This window comes from Rhinolophus sinicus, chromosome 1, assembly GCF_057876585.1.
Source record: "Rhinolophus sinicus isolate RSI-liver-muscle chromosome 1, RSI-T2T, whole genome shotgun sequence".
NCBI lineage: Eukaryota > Metazoa > Chordata > Mammalia > Chiroptera > Rhinolophidae > Rhinolophus > Rhinolophus sinicus.
The window spans coordinates 114,495,194-114,510,979 of NC_142501.1; the positions used below are offsets into that span (position 1 = coordinate 114,495,194).

At 39.6% G+C, this 15,786-nt stretch overlaps 1 protein-coding gene and 1 long non-coding RNA gene across 2 annotated transcripts in view; one reads left to right on the forward strand and one right to left on the reverse strand.

Moving 5' to 3' along the window:
- LOC148759221 (uncharacterized) overlaps window positions 1-8,581 on the forward strand; it is a 26,025-nt gene extending 17,444 nt beyond the window's left edge. The window contains exon 3 of the long non-coding RNA XR_016018023.1: window positions 7,188-8,581. This is a non-coding gene — a long non-coding RNA (uncharacterized LOC148759221). The remainder of the gene's footprint in view (window positions 1-7,187) is intronic.
- Window positions 1,919-15,532, reverse strand: LOC148759222 (ankyrin repeat domain-containing protein 26-like). Its single transcript, XM_088788893.1, has 5 exons — window positions 15,419-15,532; window positions 10,001-10,176; window positions 8,595-8,820; window positions 3,678-3,723; window positions 1,919-2,545 (listed from the first exon to the last, which is right to left on the reverse strand). Exons 1-5 carry the CDS (start codon window positions 15,515-15,517, stop codon window positions 2,496-2,498), a joined length of 597 nt encoding a protein of 198 aa, XP_088645019.1. The 5' UTR covers window positions 15,518-15,532; the 3' UTR covers window positions 1,919-2,495.
- Window positions 15,533-15,786: the final 254 nt, after the last annotated feature.

Consider the following 15,786-nt stretch of genomic DNA (forward strand, 5'->3'; position numbering starts at 1 on the left):
GGCCTGCACACGTGGTTGAAAATTCAGATTGTAAAAGCAGCAATAATTATCCTCCTGTCCTTATAAGTGAATCCATGCCCCGGCTGCACTTGTTACTTAGGCCCCGATGGTACACCGTCTGCAGAGAACCTGTGAAGCTTGTTAAACAGGAGTGCAGTTCAAGATAAAACTGCAGTCATCCAAATTCTAAAGCCAGCCCTCTGGGCACCGTGAGCAAACACCAGCAGGAAAGACCAGCACGTGTCACAGCATCTGGCTGCATAACGACCACCACTTCCCCGGGCTCAGTGTGGCCAGGAATTACAGTGGTCACCAAGGTCAAAATACACAGCCTAAGACGGAAAGCGTTTGCAGGGGTCATGGGAGGTCAGAAAGAAAACAAAAGTCTCCACGCTCACCGGGCACAAATAGGCCATTGCAAACTTGTCAGGGCATGAACCCCAATGGCCTGGCACTACAATAGCAACAGTCTCTGATTACTTTTTTCCTGATTCATGAACAAAAAAGCAAAGAGTAAAACCTTAAAAGCAACCAAAGATTGTGGGGACAGGGGCAGGGTGTGGAATAGATTATGTTCAAAAAAGGAACAGTTGGAGAACCAATTACTCAACAGCAATTATGGAAGCCAAAGTGCAACAGAATGTCATCTTCCATATCATCAAAGACACTAAGTACCAACGTGGAATTCTCTACGAAGTGAAAATATGTGCCAACACTCAGACAAAACAAAAACAGAGATTCACTACCAGGCATTTCTCACTGATGAAAATTCTAAAGGATGTCCACTACAAACAGAAGAAAAACTACCCCATATGGAAGTTCTGAGATGTAAGTAAGAAACACTGGGGGGACACACTGGGAGAGGGCGAGGGCAGACAGTGGGATCAACAGTGGTCACCACTCAATGTGGGGCGTTGGAATCCAAGGCAGTGAGGAGGACATGTGCGTGGGCACAGCAAGGAGATGAAACAAATAAGATACAGATGATGGGAGCCACCTTACTGCCATAAAAGGGACTTAACAGAGAGTGAAGAAAAAACCCTGTGGAATGATCCCTGTGGAATTTGACTGGAATTAGAAGAATTGGTAGGAATTCATAGTTTTCATTATATTTGATATTGAACCCACGTGTGCGTGTGTGCGTGCATTTCTGTTGACACACATAATCCCTGTTGTTCACTGAGGGAGCCCGAGAGCAACGACAACCACTAGCAACATGCATACCCACCGCATCTGGTGTCCAGATCCAGGTCTCCCGATGTCACTCTCCCCCCTAAGAGGATTCAGGGCTTCTATAGAAAATGTCCAATGGCAGGGCTGGGGCGGACAACTGCAAGATGAGCTTGGAACAACTTGTCGAGAGAGGAAGGATGTGCTCAAAGAATAATGGGGACAGGTCAAAAAGATATGCTGTGAGCTTGAAATGGCTACCACTGGGCAAATCAGGAGCATTTAAGCACCAAAGTAATAAGCTTTCCTTCCTCCCTCATCTGTTTGCGTGTTTCGTTGGATGTATTGATCAATGCAGGAGGGATGACAGAATCATACTATAATCATTTGGCAACCATCAAGGCATTGATTCAGCAAGAGTCATCAATGGGTGCTCCATCTAGTGGGTGAGATTTTGAGGATTGACGATATATTTACAGAGTCTCAGGGTATCTGCACACAAGAGATAAGGGAATAACCAAGGGGAAATAGTAATTTTATGGTGGACAAACTCGGCGACGCTTCTTAACCACACGATCAAAGTCAACATTGCCAGTAACGGAATCCAGCACGTGCCTCCAGATTTGCTGCACTGGGAAGAACTCAGCATCACTTGTGTGACATTTCTGCCAAGTCGGCGTAACCAGAAGCTTCTTAATTTTAAGACTGTTTCCAAAAAACAAATCGATAAATCAATGACTAGAAAAGGTGAAAAACCTTAGACAAATTTTATTTCTGTAAGAGGACAGCTTTATGAATCTGTGTTTAAAATTATATATTAATATAATCAGATTTATGGCACTATAACAACTGTAATACATCCAAACATTGATCGTAACCATAACAGCAGATACCAAAATGATGTCTGTGAAAATTTTTAGGTTCATACACAGTGATAAATATTGGAAAATTGAAAAATAGCTATCAGTTTACACCACTGCAGTATTAATGACAACTTGGTTGTTTGGGTGTTGGATAAACAGCTAGTATTTGGGCAGCATGAGTATGTAAAACTTAACACTGCTTGTTTTCATCCACAAAATCTGCTCCAAAGCTAGTTAGACGCCAAGAAACACAGTTTGAATACTATATAGATTTTCATATACACATATGAAACGAAAATATTTTCCTTCAGTAAGAATTTTCACATGCCATATGTTTAATGGGAAAGAAGGAAAATGCTATGTAAACAGCCCAGTAAAGGTGAACTATTTATATTTCAGATCATATAGTTCTTACTCAAAAACGACATATATTCTTGTGATGCATTCAAAACTAGATCATCACTAGATATTAGAGCAAAGTAGACGGTGTTCAGATTGAAGTTCAGCATCAGCTAGAAAAAAAAAGAAAGAATCATACTCTTTATCTAAAATGTAAGTATACATGTTAAGAAGAATGAAAAAAACCTATGAAGACTCCACTACCCAATAGGAGATTACTATTACATATCACTTGCCCATGGCTGCACACTGAGTTAACTGCTCTTCCTGCTAAGTTTCAGAGCTTCTGATTGTCTCATTCTTCATTCATTTATTCAACAAGCATGTGCTAAGGTAGTACAACAAGCACTGAAGTTACAAGGTGAAGAGGACATGGTCCACCCCAGAACCATCACCTACTCTAAACTGGAAAAACAGGTGAACAGGCCATTTCCATTCAGAGTCACATATACCATACAAATATAAAGCAGGGCATTATCGGAACACATAGAAGGGACCTCCTGGCTTTGTGTCAATATTGTCTGCCTTTTGGTGGCGGTGATACGTATGTTCGTATCTGAAGGACAAGGAAAAAGCATGCCACATAGAAGGAAGAAGCAGATGCAAAGACTAGAGTGGGGAAGAACAGCATGGAATGAGAAGTAGTCTAGTTTAGCTATCAATAGATGCTAGAGCAAAGGGGCAGACTAGAGTTAGTAGCAAGAGAGAAGGCCGAATTATTTGGCAAGAAGTAAATTGATTTGGGTGGTTATAACCATGCAAAAGTATGTGATGTTTCTCCTGAAGGTAAAAGGTAAACCAATGACAAAGTCAATGACTGGAGGTTTAAATGTCACCGATCAGGTGACAGCTATATGGACTGTAATTGCCTAAGTATTACTAGATGAGCCTGGTTACTGGGCCTTATATCACTAGCAAAAACAGGATAGGTTGATGAAGCCCAGTTTTCAATGTGCAAGTTAAAAGTTCCATATGGGTGGTAGAGGAAAGGAAGGGGACGGCCAGAAATAAAAAGAGATACATGGACTTTGAGGTTTTCGAAAGGCTACACGTGATGAATAAATGAGGAAGAAATGTATTCTTCATAATGCTTGTTTATGCTTTCAACTTTCCCACTTGCAATGCATGAGAAAATAGTTATTGTAGTATCTATTATCAAAACATGGAGAAGGATGCCATACTCTTTATTGTTTATTTCAGAAATTAATGATATCTAACTGGAATCAGTACATTTTGGCCACCTACCTTCTTCTACATCTCTAGTTATGCTTTCCACCAACTTCTGCTGCTCCTGAAATAAATCAAATCTTAGTTACAGTATTTAAGTTAAACAAGAGGCTTTAATGTAGGAATGTGGCCTTTACATAACACCTTTAAAGAGTAGACCTTGCTTGGGCATTGTGTAAATACACACAAAAGTAATCACATAAATAAAATAAATTTGTACTCATTTTAATTTAATAGAGAACATATATAGGTGATGCTGTTTAGACTAATCCGACCAAAGTGCAGCTGAAATTGGTCTACTGAATACACACAATTTCAGAAGGATGAGGTGTGATCTGATTCCTACAAAGAATCAAACAAGTCATATTTTACAGTGAAAGCATTACTTTTCAATCCTTAGAAAAACAGCCCTTTATAAAACTTTAATCAGTTTTTTTTTTTAACTTTAATGGATTTTTTCCTTTATGGATTTTTTATCTTAATGGTTTCTTGCACTTTTAAAATTAATCTTACGGTGTGTTCTAGGCTATTTCTCAGCATAGAACCTTAAATACATAAAATGATGATTGTGGCCCTGTCACGTCACGTGAAAATTCTGCTGGCTGCAACAATCACAAAAACTATTTTCTTGTCTGTATTATGACTGAAACATTTATATTTGTATGGACACAAAGATTACAGGAAATCTGACTTAGAAAGTATGGCCTAGACCCAGTTTTCAAATTTAGTTTCTGATTCATGACTAAAGAATTAGTAACAACGAAAAGAATACATAATTATTTAATTGTAAATTCGTATTCTTTCTACAAATGAGGGAGGCCCAATTTTTGAAGTATTCGAGTGGTTGTAGTTAGTCTACTTAATTACGAAATGTATGGGAATATTTCAAACTCTATACTGCAAGTGTCCCAGTCTAAAGTTTTCTTATTTAATCCTTCCTTCTGAAAGGTATCCTCTCACTACATGACCAAAACGGGGCTTACAATAATGTCCAGAACGTAATAGACAGTGTGGTGACAACGATAATATGACACCCAATGCCTTTACAAATTCAGGGGTGAAGACAAATCTGTTGGCCATCATGGTTTCCAATATTTGCAGAGACTGTTTTCCATAACACCTTTTTGTCAATAGCTTCATAGAAAAGGCTTATAAAATGAATAATGTGACAACATTACTAGACGGCCTTGTAAAAACAACAACCCAATACCAGGTGAAGGGACAGGCCTGTCATGAAACAGTTTTAATTCCAATTAATCAACAATATATAAAATGCAAATCACATTTTTCTGTGACTTGAATTAGGGAACTGCAAATGTAACGTTATTCTCTTTTCCCCAAAGCCCTTTTCCTAGATATTTACTTCGATTATCTTTATGTTTATTTGTAGGTGAAGATTGTGTTCAGATAGTAGAAGTAGCTTGTAGTCCAATATTCAGAAGGAGAATGCTTCTGCAAGTTTATTTATACCTTTCCATTACTCAAAAATATAGACAGGTGAGAAAATTATACACAGGAAAAGAATGTATCCACGAACTTTAATTCAAAGGAGTTTCACTAGAAGGGTTTTCTCATAACTGGTACTTCTCAGACTCTGTCCCATAGAAATCTAAGGTTCCACTGGGGACCCCGCAGGAACACAAAATCTCAGAGTCTCCATGTCTCCGTTAGCTAGGCAGCTCTACTTGTCTATATTTTATATCATATAGTTTCATTCAAAATTTTTTTTAAAGACTCGTATTAGACTGAAAAATAAATATTTTTGAAGTCAGAAAGTCACTGATTTAGTCAAAGTCCGTAATTGTACATAACAGGCAATCAAGCTCAGAGAGATCAGAGGTCACCTGAGGTCACAAAACCAATGAGCTGCGGGCCAGGAATGGGCTTTAGGACTTCTTACTGAGGCTAGAGTAACATGCCAGCTACTTCCTCATATTCAGGAAATTGCCATCAATTTCTGACTCAGACAAAATGAATACCTAAAACTTTGTCATGTAGTTCAACAATACTGAGGCATGAGAAACAAAATAGTAACTTTCTAAATAATTGGAAGCTTTAACGTCATGAAAAAAAATAAGGAAACTGAGACTGATATCAAAACTCCGATTAATAGCAGTCAATACACTCAATATATAAAGCACAAACATTTCTCAACACAGGACCGAGAACTTGAAGGAGAAAATCTTTAATGATAGAAAGCAAACTCGAACTGAGGAAATTCTTCCTTAAAGGAACCTTTCTTTTCCTGAAAATAAAACTTGGTTGACCGATACCAACCAACAAATGCGTTAACCATGTTGTGGTAATCTGTAGCAAGCAAAACTTATACCACAAAAGAGATTTCTCTTTATCTCCTAGCACACTTCTGTCCAACCTCACATCATCACAGCTGGACCATAAGTCTTTCCAGCATTCTGTCGTGATTGGGAGACGTATCTCTGTATCTTGACGGAGTAGCGCTTTTTCATCTCTCTTAATCAGGCTTGCACGATTGGGCAAAACAACGCCCCACAGGGGGATAGTGGCTAACTTGGAAAAACGGTATTGAGTTTAAAATAAACCATTTCTCGTTTATCTAGAAATACTGAAAAACTAAACACATCTTTCCTACCAAAAATTAATTAAAGAAAAAATGTCCACAAGCATATTCTCTTGCATAGCTTCTGCATTTACACTCTTTCATCTTCTGATTTTTCTGGAGACGACTAAAGAGACCATTTGAAGTACGTATCATGCTGAACAACTTACAAAACATTAGACATACACTTTCCTTTTGTACCCAGTATTCCAATGTCAGCACTTCGAAGCACTGAGATCCTATACGACCAAAAGGCTATCTCAAAATACTTGGCTCTGCTATGCTATGTTATGATGAAATTAAATGAAAAAACAAGGTTGAAACCTCATTTAGCACAGGCCTACGCTATTTTGCTTGTCATTAAGTGGGCCATAAAAATACCATCAAATTACAAACCAATCTGCATTGACAGAAATGGCTATCTTAGAAGGTGATGTCAACATTATGGCAAATGACACAACAACGTTGCATCTCCTCTAACATCTATAACTAGTTGGACATCTCTAGCCCAAAAGAGGTTCCTCTGTCCCACACACTAGGATGCCTAAAAGATCCCACAGCCGTAAAGGGAAGGAGGGTGTATGGGAAGTGAAAGGGAGGCAGGATGGGGGGAAGGACAGGAACAGGCCCACACCTGGTTCCAGGTGGACAGGCTGAGCCTGAATCCCCAGCAAAGGCAGTAGCAGTGGAGGGGTTGGGGCGCAGCCCCCACATCACAGCCCAGTGGAGGGTAAGAGGGGCAGCAGCAGCATCCCCCCACCTCCACAAGAATCCCAACCCTCCCCAGTTGCAGCAGTGCTGGCACCACCAGAGACCAGTAGCAGCAGCAGAAATACTTCTCCAGCCTCCAACCACAGCACAGTCCTACCAGGGCCACAGGGAACCAGGTGAGCTCAGTGGGCTCAAGACAGGCTCTCCTCAACCAGCGCTTTCCCCTGTTCCCTCCCAAGGTGCTGGTGCCCAGCGAACGTCGTGATCTGGATACAGCGGCAACACCCATCATGCTGGTCACCCAGGCCAGCACTCCCACACTCACAGCTAAGCCCCCACACTTGGACCCCCTAGGCACAAGTAGCACCAGTGAAAGAAAACAGAAACTGTGCTATTGCATCAGCTACTGAAAAACAAAACAGAGACGTCTAATTATCTACCTGCTGAATTGCTCACATCAAAATGTACTTCAGTAAGAAAGTGTTCACTACTTCCAATGAGCCTGCAGAGGAACAAGCCATCCAGCAGCATGAACCACCAGGGTAACAGGGTAACACTGAGACAACGACACTTCTCCAGAAACCAAGTCAAAGTCACGAAAGATTGTGATCTACGTGATAGAGATTTCAAGATAGCAGCCAGGAAGAATCTCAATGAGATACAAGAAAACTCACGAGGCAGTTCAATGAGTTCAGGAGCAAAATTAATGCACAGAAGGACTACTTTACCAAAGGTATGAGAACTATAAAAAAGGTCCAAACAGAAATCCTGGCTCGGTGAAGAACTAAAGAAATGAGATCAAAATGGACATTTTAATAACAGTATTGCACAAAGAAAACAAGTTGCTAGTAACGACCCCATTTCATTGCCATCTCAGTCATCAATTATTCAAGTGATGCCGAGATATACAGATATAAGTGAACTTCATTTTAAAAATTCAAATATTTGCTCAATTTACCTCTTTCGAAAATGTACTGTGGCTTAGCAAGACATTTTATTTTATTATTACTTTTTAAGCAAGACATTTTAAATCATCGAAATAAAAATGCTATAAGTAAAACAGAAATTAAGGATGTACTATCATGTAAAAAGATGACAACTTTTAACTTAGAAAGAGAAGTTAATCTTTCCAGGGTTACAAGTTTGCCGAATTCATAAAAAGGATTTACCTCGGTTTCATTGAAATAAGAAACATCCACATTTAGTTAGTAAATGTCAATCATTCACTTACGCTTAGGGATGGCGAAACTGGGCTGTAGGAAAACTAAAATTGTTATAAACCATCGCCAAATTAAAAACAATGCAGAAGTAAGCCAAAGCATCTCAAAGCATACCGTTCGTTGTTAGGTAGTAATATTTCATTTGTAAAATCTAATTGAAAAGCAGCTTTTCCAGAAATTTAAAATGTGTCAGTTAATTACATTTATTGAATACAGTTAATGACAGGTAGCTCTTAAAACATGGGAGATGCAGGGACTTACAAAAGATGGTCAAATTTCTGTCTCCATTCTACATTAGCACACACAATTATGCCCTTTACGTTGTGTGCATTAGTCAATGAAACAACTCAGAATCTCCGACCAAGTTAAGAACAAGAATTACATCACAAATCTGAAACCCAAAGGAAAGAAGGTAATATAACTAACCTTCATCAAGTTGGTGCACGTGCCATTATTAGAAGTCTGTGGGGCTGACGTAGCAATCACCCACTGCTCTCTTGGAGCGAGACTTCCTTGAGGTCGGAACCAATCATTTAGCCTTCCAACACAAGGGAGGTGCAGGTCTGGCCTCCTGGGAGCCGTGCTGAGTAAAGAGTTCTGTGGTGCATTCATGAGAAGCTGGGTTCTCATCTCTGCCAGCGTGTCCTTAATCCTGTGAAGATTGTAAGAGCAAAGACTTAGTATTTTATTTTTTCCTTAATGATTTGCAGTTCTTAATGTTTCCATAATAGTAAGTGGAATTGCCCATGAAACGAACACTGAAAATATGTCAGGGCAGACCTACCAAGTACAAGGATATGTTTCAAATTGTTTTAAACCGGTACATATGTTTCTGTGGGGAAGCCAGGCTAAGAAGTAATTCAAAGTAGGGAGGGGAGGAAAAGGCCTATCAGTGATGTTGACGGCTTAACAGATAATACTTTCTGCCTTCTGGAATGGCTGAACCCATAAGATTCTTGAGGATTGCTAAGAGACATACATAGTAAACAAGTTTAGAAATTTGCTGAAATCCCACAAAGCTATTTTCAAGCATTTGCTTTCACTGCCCTTGGGTAATCCCCTCATTACCCTGAAGAAATTAACCATTTGGCACTGAGGCGTCATTTAGAACAACAGCCTCTGGGGGAGAACAAGAGAGCCTGGTTGGTGATCATACTGAACTGAAACAGCTCCAGGGGCATGTAGCTTATGACACTGTTACCAAGGCACTGGAGGTGGGATCTGCCCTTTCTGTCTTCCACACACCCCCTCAGGCTGACCGCCTTATTTTTATAGCCACTTAGTCAGTTACACTACCCTTCACCCCTATGTTAACCTTCTCCTATATTTCACATGTATGCCTCTGTGTACATCCAAAAGACTAGAAAAAACAGCTTGTCCGAAAGCGACCTCTAGAGACAAAAACACAGAGCACAATCGAGAAAGTACATTTACCAAGTGCCAGAATATGCAGAGTACTTAACCCTTTGGGTTTAAGTTGTTATAGTAAATAGTTACCTCATATTTAGTGAAATTTTGACAAGAAATTTTATAATAAATAGCGCTGTCTAAATCACAAAGCTTCAAAAACACTTTGCTTAGAGACTGGTAGATCAGATTAAGGCTATGAAAAGCGTGAGAAGGAAAAATACAGTCATGTAAAACCACAAATGGGAGAGATGCATCCTGAACTAACATTTTAAAAGTAATTTATTCACTAACATCATTTTCCAAAATTATACTATTTAGTAAGCTTTCACTTCCTATTAATCTCGGGAATCTGCCTGGATAAAAATTAGACTTTAGAGGCAAATTAATGAGCTCGATTGATTTTTCTCTTTGTTTGGACTTACTTGTTTAGTTTCTTTTCCAAAGATGCTGTAACTTTTAATTCCTCTAGGTAGAGGCGCTTACATTCTTCCAATTCTATTTTAAAATGTTTCGCTTTGGAGAGTTCAGATTCCAGACGTTGAATTCTGTCACCACGGTCATTTAACGGGTCTACGTTTTCTTGACATGCTGCTTGTTCCTAAAGCCAACGGAAAGGATACATTTTAAAAATAATTATAACCTGAATAATTATAGTCTATTTGTATTCTTTAGTTTTAAGTCAATGATTTGGAGGGCAATTTAAATGTGAAAAAAGCTGAAGTTTAAAATACTTATCATCAATATGGAATGAAATACATCTGAATTATGAAAATATTTCGAATCATCTCATCTGACTGTTCCAATAAGAGAATCAATTTGAAATTTTAAAAATTGAACAATATGACTTAATAATCTAAGAGTATGGTGCAATTTTTAAATCACCCTTTTTCTTTATTTCCTAATAGTCTCGTTTTATATCAACTGGCCTTAAAAATAAAATCATTTTCCACAAAGAATGATTCTCAAAGATCAACTGAGTGATAATAGTGATGGGAACTGAAATATCAAGAAGGAGAGGCAAATCCCACCTTAGTTCCAGAAATCTGAAAATAAAAAAGTACCCGCTGTGAACGGAATAGGGGAATGACGTACAATACGTATATCCAAACGTCATCTGCAGTGAAATGAATTAAGGCATGGTAATCAGTGAATTAACCTGTAAAAACAGATTTAAAAAATGTTTTCTACTACATCCTGTCTTGCTCAGTCTTCAATATCCCAGAATTTTTAGTGTTCTGCTTCACGCTTTTCTACCTCATTCGTGACTATATGAATTTTGAGGCTCAATAATTTTTATCTCCTCTTCTTTTTATTCTCTAGTTTTTCACATGACTTTTGTACTCCTTTATAGATAATAACTCCTGTTAAGATTGATTTTCTTCAACAAGATGTAGACATCCTTTTTAAAAAACTGTTTAAAACAAATTGTGTTTGTTTCCAATCTAGTTGTGGGATGCACAGCTCTGCTCCAAGTCAAATCGTTCTCTTCAATCTACTAGTTATGGCGGGTCCAGCTCACTGACCCATGCGGGAAACGAACCGGCAACCTTGGTGTTATGAGCACTGCACTCTAACCACTGAGCCAACCGGCCACCCACCCACCAGGGGCTCAGCTCCAAGCTCCAGCCATTGTTTTCAATCTAGCTGTGGAGGGTGTACCTAACTGGTGCATGTGGCAATCGAACCAGCGACCTTGGTGTTATGAGCACGATGCTCTAACCATTGAGCCAACTGGCCACCCCACAGATGGAGACATTCTGAAGATGCAGTTTCCAGTTTTGCTGTGAGATCGTCATTCTGAATGAGTAACATAGTATAATTTGGTTACGAAGGAAGTTGACTGAGAATAGTCTAACCCCAAACCAGTATCAACTTTTGAAATCAATTCAGTTGCAATAAAATGTCATCGATACTGTAGCAGAGTCTTAGAATGTGGAACCTTGAATTACTCAGAATGAAGAACGAACATAAAAGCACCAGGAGTCTCAAAAATGCATCCTTTACTGTCATCGACTTTGCCACACGACATCTGCACTTGATTTTCTACTATTTCTTGAATGCTTGTTTCATGTCTTTCTTCTATAAAATGACTATAAGTCACCTCCCAGTTGATAGTCTCTCACCTGTTCCCCATTTTAACTCTCCATAATTTCTTAAGAAGTTGTAGGGAGTTACAAGTAACTCATCCGAGTTACTTCGGCCTCTGTCAGCTACAAATGTTTCATGGCAATTTGAATTGCTTTCCAAGAAGAAATGATTCCCAAGGTTAAGGAGAAATCACATCTCACACTGTGAATGTTTAGTGAGATGAGCGCTACATTTTTTTCACCCACAACAAAAGTCTTAATTCAATAACGCTGTCTCGTAATCCTCTCTTACTTTCCAAGATATACGAGAACATCCTAAACAGCAATAGTAACAACAACAAATCTCCTGGAATTTCAGTGGAACTGAGCAGGGTAGAACTACTTTCCTGTAGATACAATGCTTATTTGGTAAGACGAGGTGAGTGGATATAGTGTTTTTAAAACATGCCTACAAATTCTTGACATTTCTCCATGAAATTCCCTCTCTTTTAATATGTGCTGGCCTTAGTGAGTCACTGGATTCTAGTGCATGGAATAGGGCAGAACTGCTGTGAGAATGCTATGTCTGAGGCAGGAAATGTGATACAGCTTCCATGTGACTTTGTCTCTCGAGAAGCTCGGCCTGAGAACCCAGCCACCAGCTGTGCAGAATGAAGAAGCCCAGGCCACACAGTCAGGCCTCCTATAGATGTTTGCGCTGAGACGGGCCCAGCGGATGTCCCGGGCAAAAGGCCGCTTCAACTGCTACATGTGTGTGTTACAGCCTTTAGATGATTCTCATTCGCAGCTTCATGGCCACCCAGCTGATGCCAAGTGGAAAAGAAATGAGCTGGTCTCACAGACCTTCATCCAACTGCATTCCTTTGGAACAAAACAGATGCTGTTTTGAGCCACTAGCTTTTGAGTTGGTTTCTTGAGCAGCAATAAATAACTGGCATTGTTACTGATATTCAAAATGGTGTGAGGCCACAAGGAATGCCATCTAAAGCCTGTAGGAGTGCCTTTGCACCAGGAGGGACGTGGAACCCGAAAGGATGTGGAGAAGAGTGAGAATGACAACCACAGGGCCTCCAAGAGACGCTTCTTGGGGGCTTGCTGGCCCCTGAAGAGGCTGACAGCAAGGGCTTCTCGGCCAGTGAAGAAAATGAGTCTGAAATCTGGATGAAAGGGGACTCTTGCTATGAAGTAACAAAGTAAAATCCATGAGATACATGAGCTAACGAAAGACTATGAACTGTAAAGGAACCAGGACATATTCTGTTCAAATATCTGTTTCCCATTTACAGCCTCTCCCACAGGTCCCGTTTCTGTTTCCCATTTACAGCCTCTCCTAAGGTCCCCACAGGGCAAATCACGCTAAAAGAAAGAAATGGCTTCTGGGTGAAGATCAAATTCCCTGTGCTCCCAGGAGGACATGATATAAGGATGAAGAGAAGAGTGTAAAACTCTTCCTCGAGACCTCAAAAGGGTTAAGGTGGGGCCTTAAATTCCTGGAAGGATCTACAGAGTATAAGAATTTTAAAGGCATGGTCCTGCAACAGCTACAGGAAGCCCAAGAGCTTCTCTCAAAACGATTTATGACGGTGGCTTTTCTAATGGCACGAACCCCAATAACTCACACGCAACGCCAAGCTTTTAGGATGATCAAGTAGCAAACAACCAGCTTGTTACCTTGGACTAATAAAAACCAAGAGAGTGAAAACTAAGAGGAGGCCTGTGGGGCTTAGGCATTCGCGTGGAGGAATGATGCTGAGGAAAGGGCTGCAAGCACAGGTCATTTCTTATGAAAAGCACAGAACAAAGAGCTCACAGGCCACAGCAAAGGGCCATGGAGAAGCCCTGGCAAGGTTACCACTGAGTCCTAATCCAAGAACGGACAGCACACATCAGGCTGTATTTCAGAATTGCTATGGACTAAGGTGCCTTCCACTTTCCATTTCTGCAGGGGAAACTTCAGCAGTCGAGCAGAATGTTGGGTGTGTGGGTGGTAGATAACTTGTCCCTTCCATTCTCATGTTTTCATACTGAAAGGAATTGTCCTCAAGGGGCTTTATCCTAGAAACCAAAAACCAGGCCCTTCATCCCCATTTGCACCAGACTCACATGGTAAAATCTTAGACTCGAACCTGAGCCTGATGCCATAAACTTGAGACTTGTGGGGAGTATTGTGTAGGGATGAGTGTATTTTCCATGTGGGAGGAATATAAAGAATTGTGGACAGTGGATAGATCAAGCTGGTTTTTAAATGTGTCCGTAAATTTTGAAATATTCATTGCATAAAAACAGTCTAATATGGGTCAACATTAGTGACTTGCTCCTAATGAACAGAATATGTTGAAAGAGATTCCGTGTGAATTCCAAGACTCCTTCACAAAGGGCAACACTGCTCCTGTTGGTTATGTCTCTGAGGATCTGAACCTTGGAACCCAGCCCCGTGTTGTGGGGGGCTCGGGCCACAGTGCGAGCCGGCTGTTCAGGTGTGGGTGTCCCTGCTGTCTGCCCCAGCTAGAGTGCCGACCAACAGTAGGCACCAACAACCGGACACATTGCTGAACAGACTTTCAAATGATTCCAGCCACCAGCCACGGAGCTGCCCCAGTTGAAGCTGAGGGGAACAGAGACAGACGGCCCTGGCCACACTCTTCTTAAGTATGGATTTGTGAACCAAATAACTGTGGTTTATTTCAGCCACTCCATTGGGGAGTTAAGGAAAAAATAGACACAACTTCTGGATTATAAAAAGATATAATAAGCAACATAACTTATGCAGTATAAATTACAGACATATCTTCTTTTATTGCACTTTGCTGTAATGCGTTTTGCAACTATTATTATTATTATTATTATTATGTTTTACAAATTGAAAGCTTGTAATAATCATGCATAAAAAAATGCTATGCTTTAAAGGACACATTGAAAAACTAAAAAGCAAGCTAATGAAAGGGAGAAATATTTGAAAATCCTGTATGTGATAACTAATTTGTATCTAGGTTATACAAAGATTCTTACAATTCAGCAAGAAAAAGACTATCCAATTTTAATGGGCAATGGAATTGAATAATCAATTCTTCAAGGAAGATATATGAATGGATAATACGCCTGTGAGAAGATTGCTCAGGATCGTTAGTCATCAGAAAAAAATAAATCAAAACCACAATATGGAGCAGAGAGTACACTAGTGGTTCCCTAGGGCTAGGAAGAGTGGGAAGGGCAGACTGGCACACAGTGAAAGCTAACAGGTACAAGGATACTTTCCAGGGTCATGAAAATGTTCTAAAACTGCTTGTGATGACCACTGCATAAAGCTTTGAACACACTAAAAGCACTGCACTGGACAGTTTAAATGAGTGAACTGCATGCTATGTTCAGTATATCTCAATCAAGCTGTTACGAATGAACGGAAGGAAGGAAGGAAGGAAGGAAGGAAGGAAGGAAGGAAGGAAGGAAGGAAGGAAAGGAAGGAAAAAAGAAACAAAGAAAGAAAGAAAGAAGAAAGAAGCTGATTTGGAGCCAGTGCTTTGGGGGTCATGCAACAGTGTCCTTCTTGGCTTTAGATAACTAGCCAGGGTTGAGACATAGGAGAGGTAATAGAATGCCCTTTTAAAGAAAAATTATATAGAAAAATAGCGGTCTTTTTCACTGCTTCTGTCTATGAAATTAAGGAAAAATCTATATCATACTGCTAAAAGCATTGAGTGGTTTATATTTCCCCAAATTAAGTGATTTTTGGGTTCCAAACGGATTATAAATTACCTTCTGTTTTAACCTATTTTTCTGACAATCCATTTCAGATTGATTGGGTTCTAAATCTCCAAGGACACTAACCTCTCCATTTTGATTGTCATGTAGCATCCTTGTATTCTGAAAGAGTGTCTTCAGTCTGCAGAATTGTAGAAAATGAGTAAGTCAAATTCTTTAAGACAAATATTTAATAATTATTTAAAGAGAGATTATGTCTATCATACAAAATAAACAAACCTATAAATTATGAACCTCTCCTATTTATTCCAGTATAATAGTTTGAGAGCATACTTATTAAATTATAATCTTAAATGAGTAACATAAAACAATTGTGATACATATGATACAGACATCATATTGTAACGATGAAAGGTTCTTAT

Excerpts from the sequence above, each read along its gene's own strand:
- LOC148759222 (XM_088788893.1), bottom strand. The coding sequence starts at position 15,517 with ATGCTACATGACAATCAAAATGGAGAGGTTAGTGTCCTTGGAGATTTA. Across the intron at positions 10,177-15,418 it reads AAAATAGGTTAAAACAGAAG|GAACAAGCAGCATGTCAAGA; the intron begins GTAATTTATAAT and ends CGTTGGCTTTAG. Across the intron at positions 8,821-10,000 it reads TTGGAAAAGAAACTAAACAA|GATTAAGGACACGCTGGCAG; the intron begins GTAAGTCCAAAC and ends CAATCTTCACAG.